The following is a 21,222-nucleotide window of genomic DNA, read 5'->3' as shown; positions in this document are numbered from 1 at the left end:
TCACACACGGCATTAGTGACAGTAGGTATGTCATATATTAGGAGTCCCTTAACGTCGTACCTAATTTGTACCCCAGGTAAGTGAGTGAGGTATGACTCCTTGCCCGATATAGGTGTTTGTATGAATGTGAATGTAATCACTTCCAAGAAATGATGAAAACATAATAGTTTGTCACATAAGCAACAAATGAATGCAACAGTTTTACGATCACACAGTTTCTTTATGCTCTGTCAGAACATACGTTTTTAACGTTTTGAAGTTGCGTTTGGTTTTGGAAGCTTTGACTGTTGAATTCCTTTGTTGTAACGTAGTTCACTCCTGTTTATTTGTTGTTTACATTTCTGTGAGACGTCTATGTGGTTTCTCGGCTGTTCTCACTATTTATCACGTTTATTTCCGACGGTAACGTATTCTTACCACATGACTCATATTCTATAACCAGTGTATAGTATGACAACTACCAAGACTACAAAAAGGGAACAAACATTTCCATGACGGACGGACAGTTCATAATGTTGTGAAAAAATAAAATAAAAGGCGCGAGGGAATTCTGAACACAGCTTGTCCGCTTCACAGTCCAACACGGTGACCACTTAATCACGACTCTGGGCAGTTCATTTCCGCTCAATATTCCTAAATTTCTAAACTTGGACCTTTCACTGTTTCTGTTTTGTATTTTTTCACACTTCAGCACACCTTCTTCCTGTTTTCATGCGTGATCTGTATTCAGTTTTTGACAGGCTATCTAGAGGCCCATCTTATCACTGAATCGGAGACGGATGTGATGGGGAGTTTCCTTGTAAGAATATTGCGCAAACGGTTGTCAAATGTATGATATTTTTTGTGGTAAAAATGTCACACGTTTGACAACTGGTTGCGTAGCATTCTCAGTGCCAATTGAAGAGACAGATGTACGTTGGTTTCACAACAGCTTATCTCAGAAGTTTGTTGTTGTTGCTGTTGTTGTTGTGGTCTTAAGTGCGAAGACTGGTTTGACGCAGTTCTCAACGCTACTGTATCTTGAGCAAGCCTTTTTGTCTCCAGATAACTGCTGAACCTGCTTACTTGCTCTCTTGATATCCCTCTGCAATTCCCTCCCCCCCCCCCCCCCCCCTCCCATTTCCCTTCAATATTAAACTGAAATTTCCTGATGTCTCAGAATGAGTCATATTAAACAGTCTCTTCTTTTCGTCAAATTATGCCACACATTATTGCCTCAATTCTATTCAATACCTCCTCATTAGTAGTGAGAACTACCCAGCTAATCTTCAGCATTCTTCTGTAGCATCAAATCATTTCCAAAGCTTCTATTCTCTTTGTGTCTGATCTACTTTTCCTCCATGTTTTACTTCCATACAAAAATACATTCCAAATATCTTCAAAAACTGTAATTTATATCGAGGTTAACAAATTTCTCTTCTTCAGAAACACGTTTCTTGCCATTGCCAATCTACATTTGACATACTCTGTACTTTGATCATTATCAGTTATTTTGCCGCCCAAACAGCAAAAATCATCTCATACTTTCATTGTCCCATTTCCTAGTTTAGTTCCCGCAGCACCGCCTGATTTAATTCAACTACATTCAAATATCGTTGTTTTGCTTTTGTTAATGTTCATCTTATATCTTCCTTCCAAGATACTGTCTATTGCAAGCAACTGCACTTCTAAATCCTTAACTGTTTGACAAAATTACAATGTCACTAGCAAACATCTGAGTTCTTACTTATTCTACTTGAACTTTAACTCCTCCTTCACATTTTTCTTTTGATTCCTTTACTGCTTGTTCTATGTACGGTCTGAATAACATTGGGCATAGACTACAGCTCTGTCTCTCTCTCTCTTTCAATCACCTCTTCCCTTTCATGCCCTTCGACTCTTATAATTGGCATCTGGTTTCTTTTAGTTGCCGCATTTTATCCCTTCTATCTTCTGAATTTCAAAGAGTGTATTCCATTCAACATTGTCAAAAGTTTTCCATAAAAGCTATGAACACAGTTTTGCCTTCCTTTAACCTTTCTTCTAAGTTAAGTCATAAAGTCTGCACTTCCTCGTATGTTACAGCATTGTCTATTTATCTATTGGAACCTCTGCTGGCAAATTGATCTTCCCCGAGGTTGGCTTTGCCAGTCTTTTCCATTCTTCTGTAAATTATTTGTGTTAGTATTTTGCAACCATGAATTATTAAGCTGATATTTCGGTAATATTCACACCCGTCAGCACCTGTCACCTTGCTCACCAGGTGGAATAGTTTTGTCATGGCTGGCTCTCCAAACGATATCAGTTCTGAGCAAATTACGTCTGACCAGGGGTCTTGTTTCAGCTTAGATCTTTTATCTTCTCTGTCATGTTATTCTCACAGTATCGTACTTCCCATCTCATATTCATATATTTCCTATTACCTTCGCATAGTATTGCCTTCAAGTTCATTTCGACAAACTGCAGGGACGGATTCCTGAGTTGCAATCAAGGAAAAACGGTCCTATGACCATATGGCCGGAAGTGCATCGTTGTCGTTGTAGATGACGTTAATGAATGAGTTCGTCTGATTACATGTCATGCGTTCCTTGTAAGTTACATGCTGTGTGATTGACGAAGCGTACCGAAAGCAGCAGTATGGTCCGGTTTTCACGTCGGCAACAAGCCGAGATGGTGTTTTTGTACGGCCAGGCAGATGGAAACGGTCGAGAGGCAGCACCAAAACAAGTACCCTCACAGACACAAACCACACCAGCCCTTTTTGAGCGTTTGTGTTATCAGGGGTCCTTTGCAGACAGATGATCCTGCAGGAAGATGACGGATTTGGAGGACCAGATTCTACAGGACATTGAGGCGAGCCCTAGTACAAGCTCCAGACAAGTGGCAAGCCAACATGGTGTAAGCCGAAATATGATTATGTGCAGCCGTGTGTACTGCATCCAATGGAGGCCACTTTGAACATCTATTGAGACTGTGTTCCGGGACGATTTTTTGTTGTCACAGGCACACTGTCCATTTCCATGTTAATAGGACATTTTTTCCTCCATTTCCAGTCAAAAATCCTTCGCTGCATTTCATCGGTTTTATCAATGCTCACGCATTACCTTTCCCTGGTACAAGTTCCCATCTTAGCTCTCGATATTCACATAGCTGTTTCTCTTTCCTCCAAAGGCCTCTTTAATGTATCTGTCTCTTCACTATTTATGCATGCTTCTGTAGTCCCGCGTTGCTCCTCTAGGCACTCCTGCTTAGCCATTTGGCCCTTTCAGTCAATCTCATTTCACACCTGCTTCATTTGCAGTTTTATATTTTCTCCTTTTATCATTTAAACTCAATATCTCCTGTGATATCCAAGGATTTCTAATGGGCCTTGTCTGTTTATCTACATGAACCTCTGCTGCCTTTACTATTTCATCTCTTAAAGTTTGTCACATGTCTTCTACTGTATACCACTCTCCTGTTTCAGTCAGTCGTTGCCTAATGCTCTCTTTGAAACTCTCAACAATCTCTTCCTCTTATAATTTATCCAGGTCCCATTGTGGCATTTATGCTTCACCTCCTCCTACATTTCATTATCTTTTTACTGCTACATTTTTTTCATTCAGCATAGGAAGATTTACTGTAAGGTAGAAGCGTACACTTCACGTCACGCAACAGATGGTCAAAGAGCTTGAGACCTGTGCTGGAACCTTACAGACAAAAGGGACTCGCCTGGAAGGCTTTGTTCAGAAGGACATCACTATCAGCATTTTCAATATTAAAATGCACCACCAACTGTTCTTGTGTCGCTGCTTGCACTCATAGCAGTAACTTTCAAACTTCACGTAAAAAGAAACAGAAATTTAAGTTGATGTTGAGACTTGATAGTCACAGACGCAACTACTGACCCAAGGCAGCGTGCGTCTACTAGTTAAGACAGCTCACCAGGAATCTATGTTCGGTTTCCGGGCAGGCAGCTCGTACTTTAATGTCTCGAATGCGATTTCTGGTAAAAACTAATTGAATCGTTAAAAGCTGCTTCGAAGAACATTTGTGTGATATCGTGTGAACTGTGAGATCGTGTGAAGCATTTTTTGTGACTTTTAGAGTGTTCTACAAACAAAACGTATCCAAAAACAAGTATTGACAGCAGAATGCCTCTCAGAAATTTTTTCTTTGTTTCATTGTCATACAAATAGAAATAAAAATCAAGAGGCCTCCTAAATTCCGTAATTTTTAATTATTTAGTGGCACTGAATTCTTTCCGATTTGCCAGTTTGTAATGCACTGTTTCCTGCATTCACGCTGAAGCGTGCGGCCTGCGGAGAAGGAACTGATTGGGATGACGTCTACAAGACAAGATGTAAGCGAGTTGCATTCAGGTGTGCTACGGAAAATGAGCGCTGGTATTACTTGCTGAAATTCATCTTGTTAAATACTGGCACATCTTTTGGGTGGGAAGTGTTATAATCAGGAACTCAGAATGAAGCATATGAGGGTTAAAATTTGAGTTTGCCGTGTGACTGCTAAAATTACGAAAGTTGGAGGGGTTAATTAATCCACTTAGCATTTTTCCTATTATCACCAGGAACGTTACACCATCTCCTTAATTTCCTACATTTTTGCAAATTCTTCAGTTTTATTCTACAATTAATAATTAATAAACTGTGATCAGAGTCCACATCTGCGCCTGGAAATGTCTTTTGGTACCGAAATCTCTTTCTTGTTAATATATAATCATTATGAAACCGTCCAATGTCTGCACGTCTCTTCAACGTATACAATCTACCTTACGATTCTTATACCGGTAGTCAAGAGGTAGCGTCTTCCATTTGTAATCAAAACGTTCTCGGCCCCGGGTTCGAACCGCGCCACTACTTAAATTTTGAATAAAAATTATTGATAATGGCTGCCAAAGACTACCGGTGTAAGAAGTCACCCTTATTCTGCCAACGGCCTTGTCGAAGAGGGCGAAGGAGCGGACATTGTATCAGGACACTCTCTTGCACTTGGGGTTGGGAAATTGCCTCTAAAAAGTGGAAGAATCAGCAAAGATCAACGGCATGAGGATGCAGAAGGCAATGGAAACCACTGCATCAAAGATACCTAACGTGTATCCACAAGATATGTGCCCTGTAATTGAAAAAGTATCATGATGATTTTCCATTGGAAAAAGAGTCCGGACTAGCCCCCTATTCGGATGTCCGAGAGGAGGTGCCGAGGAGGAGGTGACCATGAGAAACAGAATGAATAATCTACGAAAGGATAACATTCTACGAGTCGGAATGTGGCATTTCAGAAGTTTGAACGTGGTAGGCTAGCTAGAAGTTCATAAAAGGGAAATGCTAAGGCTCTGTCTAGATATAGTGAGGGTCAGTGAAGTGAAATCGAAAGAAAACAAGGATTTCTGATCAGACGAGTATAGGGTAATATCAACAGCAGCAGAAAATGTTATAACGGGAGCAGGATTCGTTACGAATAGGAAAGTATGACAGAGAGTGAGTTCCCGTGAACAGTTCAGTGATACGATTGTTCTCATCAGAATCGACCGCAAACCAACGCCCACAACAGTAGTTCAGGTATACATGCCGATGTCGCAGGCACAATATGAAGAGGTAGAGAAAGTATATGAGGATGTTGAACGGGCAATTCAGTACATAAAGAGAGAGAGGGAAATCTAATTGTCATTGGGGATTGGAAAGCAGTTGTAGAGAAAGGTGTAGAAGAAAGGATTACGGGAGAATATGGGTTTGGTAATGGGAGTAAGAGAGGAGAAAGACTAATTTCAGATGTTAATAGCGAATCCTCTGTGCAAGAATCACAAGAGGAGGAGATACACTTGGAAAAGGCCGGGGGATACAGGATGATGTCAGTCAGATTACGCCGGCCTCAAGCAGATATTCCGAAGTCAGATATTGGATTGCAAGGTGAGCCCAGGAGCATATATGTACTCAAAAATGGTTCAAATGGCTCTGAGCACTATGGGACTTAACTTCTAAGGTCATCAGTCCCCTAGAACTTAAAACTACTTAAACCTAACTAACATAAGGACATCACACCCATCCATGCCCGAGGCAGGATTCGAACCTGCGACCGCAGCGGTGATGTTGAAATGAGGCTGAAGTTTAGTCAGGAGGAATCAGTGAGCAAAGAAGGGGGGTACGAAAGAACTAAGGATTGATGAGATACCTTTGAAGTTCCCTGAGGCTATACATACCGCGATAATGAGTACATAAGTAGGCAGTTCAGTTGAAGAGGAATAGGTATCTCTAAAAAGGGCCACTTCAGATGTTGCAGAGAAAAGCGTGGGTACAAGGAAAGAAATTGAGAAGAAACCACGGGTAACAGAGGAAATACTTCAGTTGTCAACGAAAGAAGGAAGTAAAAAAATGTTCAGGGAAATTCAGCAAAACAGAAATACAAGTCACTTAGGAATGAAATAAAAAGGAAGTGTAGGGAAGCTAAGGTGAAATGGGTATATGAAAAACCGTGAAGAAATCGAAAAAGAAATGATTGTCGGTGGGATTGACTCAGCACTTAGAAAAGTCAAAACAACCATCGGCGAAATTAAAAGCAAGGACGGTAACATTAATAGGGCAAAAGGAATTTCACTGTTAAATGCAGAGGAGAAAGAGGATAGGTGGAAAGAGTACATTGAGAGTCTCTATGAGGGGGAGGGCTTATCTGATGACGTTATACAAGAAGAAACAGGAGTCGATAGGGGTGAAATAGTGGATCTAGTGTTAATTCAGAATTTAGAAGAGTTTTGGAGGACTTAAAATCAAATGAGGCACAAGAGATTGATAATATTCCATCTGAATTTCTAAAATCACTGGGCAAAGGGGCAACGAAATGACTGTTCATATTGTTGTGTAGAATGTATGAGACTGGCAATATACCATCAGACTTTTGGGAAAACATCATCTTCACAATTCTCAAGACTGTAAGAACTGATAAGTGCGAGAATTATCGCACAATTGGACTAACAGCTCATGCATCCAAGTTTCTGTCAAGAACAATGCACAGAAGAATGGAACACAAGATTGAGGATCTGTTAGCTTAAGGAAAGATAAAGGCACAAGAGGTTCAGTTCTGAAATTGTGGTTGATAATAAAACCAAGGCTGAAGAAAAATCAAGGCACGTTCATAAGATTTGTCGATTTGGAAAAAGTGTTCGACAGTGCAAAGTGGTGCAGTATGTTCGAAGTTCTGAAAAGAATGTGGGTAAGCTGTAGGGGGAGACTGGTAATATACAATATGTACAAGAACCATGAAAGAACAGTGAGAGAGGAAGACGGTGAACGAAGTGCACACATTAAAAAGCGTGTAAGACAGGGATGAAGTCATTTGCTTTTGCTATTCAATCTGTACGTCGACGAAGCAATGACGGAAATAAAAGAAAGACTGAAAAGTGGGATTAATCCAAGGCGAAAGAATATCAATGACAAGATTCGCTGATATTGCTATCCTGAGTGAAAGTGAACAAGAAGTAAGCGATCTGTTGAATGGAAAGAGTAGTCTATTGAGTACAGAATATGGACTGAGAGTACATCGAAGAAAGAAGAAAGTAATGGAAAGTAGCACAGATGGCAACAGCGAGAAACTTAACATCAATATTAGTGATCAAGGAGTAGATTAAGCTAATGAATTCTGCTGCTTATGCCTACGGCCGACGGAGCACGGAGAACACAAACAGCAGAGTAGCATTGGTTAGAAGGGCATTCCTGGCCAAGAGAAGTCTAGTAGTGTCAAACATCTGTCTTAATTTGAGGAACAAATTTCTGCGAATGTACGTTTGTAGCACAGCATTGTATGGCAGGGAGATATGGACTGTGGGACAACTGGAAAGGAAGAGAACAGAAGCATGTGAGATGTGGTACTATAGACGAATTTTGGAAATTAGGTTGATTGATAAGATAAAATGTGATGAGTTTCTCCGCAGAATCGGCGAAGAAAGGAATATGTGGGAAACACTGACAAGATGAAGCGACTGGACGATAGGACATCTCCTAAGACATCGGGCAATAACTTACGTGGTACTAGAGGGAGCAGCAGACGATAAAAACTGCAGAGGAAGACAAAGGTGGAATGTATCCAGTAAATAATTGAGGATATGGTTTGTAGGTGCTACTCTGAGATGAAAAGGTTGATACAGGAGAGGATAATAATGTCTTTTAACTCACTTACATTCGTTCAATCTCCTCGTCATTTTCGGAGCTGTTGAGATATATAATTGTAGTAGTTTGTTGGGTGATGGTTTTTTGTCTACAGAGTGAATTACCTCAAACTTGAATATTGCGGAAATGGAAAGTGCTATTGATGTGCAGTTTCACAAAAAGGATTGGTAGTCAGTGACTCGTATTGGTAGCCAATAAACAGATTGTCATAATACTTAGCCGGCCGGGGTGCCAGAGCGGTTCTAGGCGCTACAGTCTGGAACCGCGCGACCACTACGTTCGCAGGTTCGAATCCTGCCTCGGGCATGGATGTGTGTGATGTCCTTAGGTTAGTTAGGTTTAAGTAGTTCTACGTTCTAGGGGACTGATGACCTCTTAAGTCCCATAGTGCTCAGAGCCATTTGAACCATTTTGTAATAATACTTAGAAAGTGCTTTTTTTTAACGGAACAGTGGCTATTGACAGTAGCAGACTAAAACTAGACTAAATTAGAATGTTACTGTCGTTCGTTGCAGAATTCTAATGAGAATCTTTTACGAGATATCTTATTTTGAAAAATTTCCGCACCGACCTCATTTGTGCATTTTAACTTGCTTCGTTGCTAGGTACGATGTTACGTTTACTTACAGTGTGCTTGTGTGTCCCTTGAGTGCATTGCGACTTGCTAGTCAGCTAGTGTGTGAGAGTCCAAGCAGTAGCTCTTGAGAGGACGATGGAATTTACCAGTGCAGAAAACGCATGGTCATAGTGTGTGGAGAGTGTTAGAAAAACGAAGTTCGTTCTTGTACGTTATATGCAGCAAGATATCCCAATAGACGTCAATCATCTCGGCAGTTATTTATCAACCCCTTCAACCTGTTTCGTGGAGATGGAAGTCCTAGACAACGTAACAGAAGGAAACGATTGACGACAGAATAGGGTGAAATTATTCTTCTTGCTACAGTTGCAGTTAGTTCCCGCGGAATATCGTGAGGATGTGGTATGAGTCAGGCAAGTGAACTACGGATTCTCCTTCGACACGGGTTGCACCCCATTCACATCAGAGGACCAGTTCAAATGGCTCTGAGCACTATGGGACTTAACATCTGAGGTCATCAGTCCCCTAGAACTTAGAACTACTTAAACTTAACTAACCTAAGGACAACACACACATCCATGCCCGAGACAGGATTCGAAACTACGACCGTAGCAGTCGCGCGGTTCCAGACTGAAGCACCAAGAACCGCTCGGTCACTGCGGCCGGCAGAAGACCAGTACCTTGGCCAGCCCGTTCCCTGGATTTGACGTCTGTAGACTTTTTTCTGTGGGGAAAGCTGAAATCCACCGTCTACAAGGACATACTAAATACACCCGATGGTATGAATCTACGTATACTTAGACATATCCGTTGAAATGCTAACACGTGTGCAGCTGTCGTTTGATACCAGTCTTGTAAGCTGTCTCGTTACCAGTCAGAATCCACACAACTGGGGTGTGCTTTTGTGTTGTTCTTTAGTGTGTATAGTGTGTACCACCACAGTTAGAGAGCAAGTGCCGGTGTTGGAACAGTGCTGGTGTTGGAACCTTTCAAAATACACTATCGTGTAAACAACTCACACTATAATCATGAAACAAACAGCACTGACATTCATTTACTCTACTTCTAGTTTGTTAACGTCAACAGGCATTGTTCCATTAAAAAGTGTATGTTTGTACTAAAATACATTTTCTAAGTATTATTACAATCTGTTGATTGGCTAACAGTACGAGCCCCCGACTCGTGATTGTCGCGGTGACATCCAAAGATGACCTGTTATGAAACGAAATAGCGTCGCAGACCATCACTCCTGGTTGTCACGCCGTATGGCGGGCGACAGTCAGTTTACTACCCCGCGCCTCTCCACTGCGTCTGAAGACACGTCTTCGGGCTGTAATCTCATTGACTGAAGTAGAATTGTCTTCAGTGATGAGTCCCGCTTCGAACTGAGCCCAGATGACCAGAAGAGACGTGTCTAGAGACACGAGTCTCTCCCCAGTTAAGAACATTTGGGGCATTAATGGCACGACGCTAAAACCAACCCGTGTTTTGTTTTTGACGACCTAACGCGCCAATTGGATAGGATTTAGCGCAGTAGCTCTCAGGAGAGCATCCAAAAAATCTACCAATCAACGCGAAGCCAAATAACTGCTTGCATGAGGGCCAGAGGCGGACCAACATGTTTCTGACTTGCTCAATTTGTGAAATCATCCTGTATTTGTGCATTAGGGTAATTCCTTCGCGGGGCGACGGTTTTTTTTTTTTTTTTTTTTTGCAGTGAAATCGTTGGTGTTTTCTGCTAACACAAACAAACGATGACTCGTTTAGCACAATTGAATGTTCAATTTTCTGAGACAAAATGGTTTATTTATTGGATATTTGTATTGTATTTGCGCACTCCAAAATGCATACTAAAGCAAGTAAATGTTCAACATACCCATACTTAGCGAAGTTGGTCCAGTATCGCAAAATATTCCTGCGCACTCTCTCTTCCTCTGAGTCGGGATCGAAGTTGTACACAGTGTCCTTTCTGAGGAAAAGGAAGGGCTGCTCACCAGAATGTTTTACACCTGGAATAATATGACAGTGGATAATAATAGAATCATAATTCTTGTCGCCATGATTGAGATTCATTTCAGGTATGACAAAAATACTCAAAAGGTCTTAAACAAAAATTTACTACCACACGCACAAACTTTTTGCAAACTTAATCGCTGGATAAACTTATTGTTACAGTACCGAACTGAACACAATGTGAAAAAGCGCAAACAGAAAAAACTTCTCTACTTGTAATGATTTACACTAATTTCACATTTCTTAGTTATTGGATAATTTACTTCTTTCTGAATGATATTAGTGACTACTATTTACATGAATAATGTACAAAAATAGAAAACCTAGTTGCTTTGGTTTTTAGTTTTTGTTTGGTACTTTCTGTCAAACCTTATCGTATTTTCCTTTTAGCGTTGTCCGCTAAGGGGGAAGAAATGACTGATTGTTATATATTGCAAGAGAACCTCTTACTGTCTCAGCACATCCTGCACACATCAAGAACGATCCATTAAAATTATCACTTCCTGTTGGATAAACAATTTCCAGGGGGCTTAACGCCAATATCGATTGTTACAAAACGCGAAATGCGAGCCCTCGAAATAACTGTCACATGCGATAGGAATCCCTACCAGTACAAGAAACGCGATACATAGCTATGGCACGGAAAAAATCTTGCCCATGAAATCAGTATTAGTATAACTTTACTTACACAACTGAATTTGTGGTACAAACAATTACTAAGGGATTTTTCTTCAGGATGTGAAATAATTCCTCTAGTGTATCATCAACCCAGTTTATTATCCAATCGTAGAATACTTACTGTTCGGCTGTACTGAAAAATACAAAATTATTGTTCTATAGTTTCTTCACACAAGTTTCCTGACGCGCCCGTTTTACAAATACTTTGTGATGCAGTGAAGGATTTACATATTAATTAACTAAGGGTAGTACATTTTTAATTATTATCTCGTGATATTCTTATCACGATTCAGTCTGTGCTGCCAGGTTTACCTGAGCCACAAAATAACTGGTTCGAGAACTTCTGTAGACAAATCGGTCGACAATTACTCGTCTGGAGAACACAATATCATTTGTTTACGTATTCTACAGAAATCACATATCAAACAAAAGATTCATCACAAGCAGCACGTCAAACGCAAGAACAGTACAGATGATTAAGCTTTCATACTACACTCCTGGAAATTGAAATAAGAACACCATGAATTCATTGTCCCAGGAAGGGGAAACTTTATTGACACATTCCTGGGGTCAGATACATCACATGATCACACTGACAGAACCACAGGCACATAGACACAGGCAACAGAGCATGCACAATGTCGGCACTAGTACAGTGTATATCCACCTTTCGCAGCAATGCAGGCTGCTATTCTCCCATGGAGACGATCGTAGAGATGCTGGATGTAGTCCTGTAGAACGGCTTGCCATGCCATTTCCACCTGGCGCCTCAGTTGGACCAGCGTTCGTGCTGGACGTGCAGACCGCGTGAGACGACGCTTCATCCAGTCCCAAACATGCTCAATGGGGGACAGATCCGGAGATCTTGCTGGCCAGGGTAGTTGACTTACAAATTCTAGAGCACGTTGGGTGGCACGGGATACATGCGGACGTGCATTGTCCTGTTGGAACAGCAAGTTCCCTTGCCGGTCTAGGAATGGTAGAACGATGGGTTCGATGACGGTTTCGATGTACTGTGCACTATTCGGTGTCTCCTCGACGATCACCAGTGGAGTACGGCCAGTGTAGGAGATCGCTCCCCACACCATGATGCCGGGTGTTGGCCCTGTGTGCCTCGGTCGTATGCAGTCCTGATTGTGGCGCTCACCTGCACGGCGCCAAACACGCATACGACCATCATTGGCACCAAGGCAGAAGCGACTCTCATTGCTGAAGACGACACGTCTCCATTCGTCCCTCCATTCACGCCTGTCGCGACACCACTGGAGGCGGGCTGCACGATGTTGGGGCGTGAGCGGAAGACGGCCTAACGGTGTGCGGGACCGTAGCCCAGCTTCATGGAGACGGTTGCGAATGGTCCTCGCCGATACCCCAGGAGCAACAGTGTCCCTAATTTTCTGGGAAGTGGTGGTGCGGTCCCCTACGGCACTGCGTAGGATCCTACGGTCTTGGCGTGCATCCGTGCGTCGCTGCGGTCCGGTCCCAGGTCGACGGGCACGTGCACCTTCCGCCGACCACTGGATACAACATCGATGTACTGTGGAGACCTCACGCCCCACGTGTTGAGGAATTCGGCGGTACGTCCACCCGGCCTGCCGCATGCCCACTATACGCCCTCGCTCAAAGTCCGTCAACTGCACTTACGGTTCACGTCCACGCTGTCGCGGCATGCTACCAGTGTTAAAGACTGCGATGGAGCTCCGTATGCCACGGCAAACTGGCTGACACTGACGGCGGCGGTGCACAAATGCTGCGCAGCTAGCGCCATTCGACGGCCAACTACCGTTCATTGACATTAAATGCTGGAGAAACATGGGAAGATTTGATGCTGAGTGTGACGTGCAATAGAACACTGTGCTTTTTGCGTGGTGCAAACACTGAAATGTTAAAATATTAAACCATACAGTGGGGAAGTAATGATGTAAGTTCGGCTTCAATAGTTTCTCTTAAGTGATGATCGGCACCAGTAGCACCCACAATTCTACCTACTCGCATCGCAACTGATATACAGAGTGTAACGAAACAATACCGACAAATCCCGACGGACGCTGGATGTCTTGAGTAACAAATTAAGGATGGGAACATATGTCCACAAAAGTCATCCAATGAGCTAAAAAGCGTCGAAATTGCAAAAGCTTGCAGCTAGACCACCTATTCAGCAGGAAACATCACCTGGCGGAATACAAACGACATTTTGAACATTGTCCGATTCTTAGTGTGATGTTCCATCGGCTGTCCGTCAGCATACGAGCTCACGTTTGCTACAGAAGGGGTGGCTAGCAGCATCCATTGACCGCAGGCAGTATAATCTCAATTACAGCCACAGGAATTTGGCATTACGCACATTTTCTGCAAAGCAGTGCTTTTAATCAAAACGAATCAGCCTGTACTGTAAATGGATTAACGTTGCTCTTGGAATAGTGGTCAAATCTTGCACTAAAAGATGAGGAGTTACATACCTTTAGTCCATGGCAACAATGATCACAGTGACATCATGACATTTCGTGGCCCAACACCCAGGTTTCGATGTGGTCGCTTTTCCTCCCCGTTTGTGTCACAAGATGCACACAACGTTAGATTTGTCCCGCCGAAAAATGAAACCAGTGTACTAAAGTCTTCCTATGTGCCATTATTCTGTTCTTTTACGCTTCTCGTAAGTTTAAGCTTATATATATGTTTGTATGTATGTAACGCCTACGTTATGTACTTTTCGGGAACGTGAAATATAGAAGGTATTGTAGATATCTGAAATCGACTGCCTCAATTCACTAGCGTGGTTAAGTGGAGCAGAAGCAAAAAGTATTTACATTTGTTAGGAATTAGCATTATGAGTGTAGACTAGTAGCAGCTGCTGATGCAAAACCAAACTGACTGTATTGGAGCTTATTAAAACAAAGCAGCAGGCATCATAGATTGTATCAGCTGGTGTCATTTAGTAGAAAAGGGTACAGTAAAAAAGAATAACTGGAATCGAGATTTAGGGCTGAAAACATACATAATTTATCTTACATGATAAATTATGCACAAAAACATAAAATAAAACTGTGATTGAAAGTCAAAAAGACGTAAACTGAGGTATTTGGCAAAAAAAAGACCCAATTGCTGTGAAGGAAGACTATAAAAACGATCAGTTCTAAAAGAAAAATACCTGGCTACAAGTGGGGAATACAAAGAAATCAGCATTTACTCCAAAAATCGATGTAAAGCAACCAAACATTGGACATTGGACTTCTCGGAGGAGACGACAGACTCTAGGGCACATTGCTGTGTATCTAAATCTGGTGTATTGGACATTGTGTATCCAGCAACAGAAAAGCTGTATGCATAGTTTAAAACCAACAGGCTAAATACATGGCCACACTGTAAAAATGGGTCCCTCGTTATTGCAATTATCTTATAAAATGTTGTGTACAAAAAAACAGTGTCATTAGGGTTTTCTGCAGAATTCTTGGGGGGGGGGGGGGATATTCGGAACTGTGACCATATATTTTTTTTTCGCAAAAGGCCAAATATCTTTTTTACAAGATCAAAATTTCGCATAGTAATATTGTTTTCTAGAAATGCCGCAGAACTATTCCAATTTTGTACAGATAACTCTAGAACTAAAACATACATATCAAGAAATCTGCAAAAACTATGTATTTCTCAAAAGTCAGGTGCCAGCATCACCGGATTCACAATATTCTGCAATAGCGCCCGATGCCGACATCAGCCCACATAGTTTTGACGCACGGTTATACCATAATCGAAGCTGCTCCGTTGCTGATTGGTCCGCTATCTAAAAATGCTCAGGAAGCTCTGAATAAGGATAACCGGCGTTACAGAGATTTTACACGCAAATATTCCCGTGAAAAAACGATACAGGTCTTATTCCATCGGCTTCTGACATCTGCGGGCCCAGTCATCTCGAGAGTTCAGAAAATGACAATTGAAAAAGATAAGATTAGATGCTATCTGAGGTAAAGGATCAGCTTTTTGAACCGTTTTCCAGTGAACAACCGACAATGACACTTCTGAATGCAATGTCGACACAAGCGACGTATGAGACTGTGATTTCGATTGAAAAATGTAAAATATCAGATTAAACACTTCAGTAAGGTAATTTTAACTTCTAATTCGTTATCATCGACCTGACGTCAGCAGCTCGTGGTCTTGTGGTTAACGTTGCTGCCTTTTGACCTCGAGGCACCGGTTTCATTTCCCGTCGAGTGCGAGGATTTTCTCCTTTCGAGACAAGATGTGTGTGTTGTCCTCATCATATCGACAAGCACGTCGCCCAAGTGGCGTCAACTAAAAAGACTTGCGCCCGCGACCGAATTCCCCAGCAATCTCACAATTTCTTACACGCGAATTTTTGCGCGAATCATGGAGCAGCGGAGGCAGTACCGGTGTAATCGCTTGTCATTGTTTTAAACGAAAAGTTAAACATAGAACCTTCTGACACCTGGGCGTCTTGGACGGGAATGAGTACATCATTGTCTGCACCAGAGCAGTTAAGAGGGTGGGGGAAAATCCTTTGTCTGTTGGCGCTCGGTCCAGGAAGGAGGGAGAGTCGCAGAGTCGCAGAAAATTCTTTGTCTGTGGAGAACTATCCCCGGTAGGGGGGGGGGGGGGGGAGGGAAGGGGACCGGCAGATCTCACGTGGGAGGTGGCAATGCAGTACTCCTCCGCTGGTGTAAAAACAAGTCCTTTGTTGGCGGGCTTAGCACCATAGCCTCTCTATTGCTTTGTATTTCATGACTGTTAAGCTCACCTGACAAAAAAGTAAGCATTACAAGCATCATCTAATACCGGATAATTGCTCCCTTGAACTTGACAATCGCCTGGATTCGGTTAGGAACTGAGTCCAGAAGACTGTATAGGTACATTCAGTTCAGGTCAAGCCACAAGCTGAGGATTTCATTAAGCAGTTCTCCCAGATTGGGGGGATTATGATGATGATGATGATGATGATGGCGGCGTTTGACCCACTGTTCAGAAATGTCCCACGGACAGATCAGGTGATTTTGCAGACCATTCGATATGTAATAGGGTGAGGGAGTGTTCAGAAAACTGGTTACATTCTCTTCCAGCCCTATGAACGTCGTTGTGTCGTCTTGAAAACAAGGGTATCAATGGCCTCTTGTGAGATTACATGCAGTTCCCATCCCAATGTTCTATCGCTAAAATTTCACTAACAGCTTGGGATGGACCTTCATTCACTGCCTACAGCATTCCTATCGGGTTTTGAAGCGATTTTGATTCACAGGCCGCGAAACGCGTCTCCAGTCCCTCTCAGTCAGGATTTTTACACTCTCACAATTCTGATGTCGTGTTTCGTGGCCACGTGAGCTAAACCACTGTTTGTGGATATGCTGGACAGTCCGCCGCATAACTCAAGAAAATCCAGCAACCTCACACACCATATGGCCACGGGCGCAACCAAACACAATTGCCCCTTTTTGTCACTCTGTCACGTCTTTAATTTGTCCATATTTGCGTACATAGTTCACTTGAAACATAAATCTTCATTGATCCATTATTGACCGTGGGACAACGGCTAGCATGTACTTCAGCTCTTGGTGGCCCGGCTACACAGAGTCTGTGTCGCCTGGCCACCAAGAGCTGTTGCATAACGATTTGATTCACGGATACAGTTATATGGCTCCTTCCGTGTATATCGATTTTAAGACTATGACGTGTGGGACCTGAAGATGGCATCAATGTAATGCCGAAACTGGTAGCACATAGAAGTTCATAAAATAAATTTCTACAATACATACGGCTGTTGGTAAATTATTGCATTATGGAACATAAATGTCCCACTGATCGCTACTGCCCTGTGCTCACGTAGAGACAGTGCATACGCGGTTGAGCATGTGACGCGAAAGCTGCGCCACCTGTAAAGGCGCAACGATTCATCTCCGCGTGGCACTGGGACGACTAATTTTTTGTGTGGTGCTCTTATTTATTCGCATACTGACAATCATGCTGGTTCCCTTTATTCCGTTGTGTGGTTCATTTGTACGTTGGTATGACTGCTATATGGACAAAACGTATGAAAAACACCAACACGTGGTCTTAAGTTTAAACCGTCAGAAGTTAGAAAAAGGTAACACGATTTTCTAAATATATATTAGAATACTGAGTTTTTTATTCATCAAATTGTTTGCGCACCGTTCTCAGTACTTACCCCATTGAGTGACGTTTACATTCTTTCCACGGTAATCAAACTCATAGTAGAAGACGGGCAGCTCTGTCATTTCCGTCACTCGCCTCACGAGCGCATCAATCGGCTCCAAAAAACGCAAATCGTTGCTGAACTGTTGCAATGAAACAAAAAAAAAATAGTAATAAAACTCTCATTTGGCGTACACTGTAGGAAGTAAAAATGAGCTGTTATCTTCAGGAACCGTTAGTTCAACACTAATGATCAAGGCTCTCATAAGTCATACGTAAAGCCACATCACAACTGGTAACTTTATCTTGGAATTCTTCCATTTGGTCCGTGCTAGCATAGAAAAACAATAATACGAGAATTGTGAATCCGTCTTGATGCAAAACACTTTTTGTTATTTATTTACTTATTTATTCCCCAAACTAGTTTCAGCGACAAATATCGCCATCATCAGTGGGTTCTTTAAATCTAAAACATGCAGAAAATAGCAAGGTTAATAAAACACTTAACACATTATTACATATGCACTGTTTGTGTCTTAACTATTGTTTTTTGTGGATATTTTATTACTACTTTATTTACTGCACAATACAATATGGTTTTAAGAATTGTTGCCGCTGTTTGCGGCATATTTTCAGTACTTTTTCCGTTGCTGTTTTTCTCGACATACCTCACGTCATCTGCAACTGTGTGAGCGGCTGTTGGTAAACAAATACTAAAATGTGAACTTACGTACGTCAGCCTTATACAGTTGGGATTGCGGTGGTGTTGTGGATCCAGTTTTGGTGTGTTCTAGTAGTAAGAAAGTATCTTCAGAAAACAATATTTAAAAACAAAGAGTGCAAATTTAATAATATGTTACAGTGTTTTATTAACTATGCTATTTTCTGCATGTTTTAGATTTAAAGAACGCACCGATGAAGGTGATATTTGTCGCTGGAACTAGTTTGGGGAGTAAATAAGTGAACAAGTAACAAAAAGTGTTTTGCATCAAGGCGGATTCAGAGTTTCCATGTTGTTGTACATCACAATTATGTTACCTACTCTGCTGTTCTTATTTTGTATCACAATGTCGTCGAAATTTTCGAGCTGAAGAAACTTAGGCAATTCTAGAAGCACATTAGGAAAATACTAGGGAGCGGTCTATGTTTTGGTAACAACGTATAACAAAATATTTTAAAACGAACACTCAGCTCGGTCACAACTGAAAAGCTAACAGATTTGACAGTGAAGTGTTAATTACCATCAGTTGTGTACGACACGTGAAAGAGCATTAAAGTTCAGTAGATCATTATCTGTTATTTCGAGTAATTTTATGCTATCAAACATATGTTCTTCATGATTCGTCTGACAATTCCCACTTGCTAGTCATCAGTCATATTCTACCCTCGCTCTTTTTCGCGTCATATTTGTGATATGCACTTATTCGTATGCAGTTGAATGTATGAGATGTAGTGCACTCGTTCGTGTTTGTTATGTGCACCCTTTTTTTCATATTTGTTTTCGATATCTAAAAAACTTGATTGTCTGGTGTTCTTTTTCTTATTTTCTGATGAGGAAAAATAGGACATTTTGAACAATGAACCAACAGGCTCCCTTCTTACGGGCTGAAATTAAATTTCATGAAGATGGAAGGTCAACTCGTCCCATAATGAACAGTATCAATGCCCAGGCATCTTACAATTGCAAAGAGAATCATAAGTATCTCCATAGCTTGTACACTTTCCATCAGTCCTACACTGTAAAAACATGCCACAAATTAACCAACTGTAGATAGAAAATAAGGATTACAAATGAATCTTGCTTGACATTGCTTGAAATTGCGAAATATCACACAAACCATCCAGTACACAAATTCATAAATGCCATCAAAGATAATGTAACACACCACAGAAAAGTGAATACTGAGAATATATCGAAAACCTTACAACGTTTATAAATTCAATATGATAATGTTTACACAACAAAGAATCATCTGTTATTATAGACACAATGACCACTGTATCTTACTGTAAGGAGGTAATGCAGAAGAAATTGGAAAAGTGGAAGAAACGATATCTTCAACACAACCTAATGACATGTTTAATGTCAATATCGAAACACACATCCAAATAAATTTCCTTGACTTGGTGATAAGTAAATGCAATGAAAAATATAAATTTGCTACCCATGAGATACCAACTATTACTAACGTAGTTATTAATGCAAGGTAGACTCACCCACAGCTAAGCCAAGATAGCCTAGTTTAGAGCCATTCTCTAAGAATTCTTAACTTTGCAACATGTTGTTGACAATACTAATTATTTCATGAGTATTTTCTATAAATTGTATAAGATGATAAAGATTGTATTTACACTAAATCTTCAATGGCATCTATGAAATGGGTTACCAGTAAAAAAAAAAAAAAAAAAAAAAAAAAAGAGAGATCGAAGAAGAGAAGGAAGTATATGCTTCAATGATATAACAGACATGTTTCAGATAAAATAGGTCAATGGGTTCTCATACACACGATAAAAAGTAGGTTTTAAAGTTGAATATACAGTATAGTATGCCAAAAATTATAATATTAAAGTTCTGTAGCGTATAAACAAATCTGTGGTTGTTGTGATAAAGTTCATTTCTGCCAAACTTGCATAAACTTCATTACACACCACAATGAATATTTGTACAATCATGTTGATAACACAATATGGTGAACACATCACCACTGGTATTCAATGACCAGTATTCAGTAACCAGTATCCAGTCAGCTCATGAGCAGAAAGACACACTGTGTAATGTATTGGAAGAAAAATCAATAACTGAAATCTACGCCAACCTGAAAAGTTGTAGAATCAACTCCCTTAGTGAACAACATGAATTTTATCATCACAATTGACAATTATAAAGACTTGTTACAACAGACTTAATTGTGGTAGTTTCTATATAATGTTTTGTGACCCTCTTTTCTTATTCAATGGACCGCTGGCCAGTGACAACATCAATATGATCCACCAATATCAGTACAAACTAGTGGCCTCCCTACACTGAAAAATAAAGGTTCTCCTGCACCCCAGCCTTTTCTAAGGTTCCTGCATGTAGAAGGACTGCCTGAATAGCAAGATAACCGCTGAGGTCACATTGACCATCCAGTTCAACATATCTGTGTTTGTGATTTCAGGCATATTTTACATAACTGCTACTACTTTTAACACAACAGTTAATATTCATATGTAAGTAATTCCCACTCTTTCAAGTTCAAAAGTTAGTCACTGCATTGCACTTTTTACATCAGCTTAGTTCACATTTTTGACTTTCCATTCTGACATTTAAATATTCTAAGTACTTTTTTTTTGAGATCTGTCACCAGCGCACCTGCAAGTGTCAAGATTTCTAAATGATAGTAATTATTTAAATCTCATGCACATTTTAAGTCAGTTCAGTTAAAAATTGTGTCCTCTACATTGTTTACTTACAAAGTTGTCATTTGTATGTAATTGGTTTATGTTCATATTACATAAAATCGGAAACACCATGATTTATATTTTCTTCTTGTAGATCTGATGGTTGCTGTAAAGTTGAAATCAGGTATCCGTTCAAATATAACAAACATACTAAGACTGTGAATTCTGTGATGTATTAAGTTAACGGATTGTTGACACTGCCATCAAATCCAGAACAGC

The 21,222-nt window shown here is 40.9% G+C and overlaps 1 protein-coding gene across 1 annotated transcript in view; it reads right to left on the bottom strand.

Moving 5' to 3' along the window:
• The window catches only part of LOC124607108 (cholinesterase-like), a 104,403-nt gene that overhangs the window by 1,666 nt on the left and 81,515 nt on the right, over positions 1-21,222 (bottom strand). Inside the window, exons 8-9 of the mRNA XM_047139305.1 lie at positions 17,576-17,705; positions 10,589-10,721 (exon numbers count right to left, since the gene is read on the bottom strand). Of these exons, the coding sequence (XP_046995261.1) occupies positions 10,589-10,721; positions 17,576-17,705 (263 nt within the window). The remainder of the gene's footprint in view (positions 1-10,588; positions 10,722-17,575; positions 17,706-21,222) is intronic.

This window comes from Schistocerca americana, chromosome 3, assembly GCF_021461395.2.
Source record: "Schistocerca americana isolate TAMUIC-IGC-003095 chromosome 3, iqSchAmer2.1, whole genome shotgun sequence".
NCBI classification, from domain to species: Eukaryota; Metazoa; Arthropoda; class Insecta; order Orthoptera; family Acrididae; genus Schistocerca; species Schistocerca americana.
The sequence above is the reverse complement of the archived record's forward strand: the minus strand, read 5'-3'. Positions and strand labels throughout refer to the sequence as shown.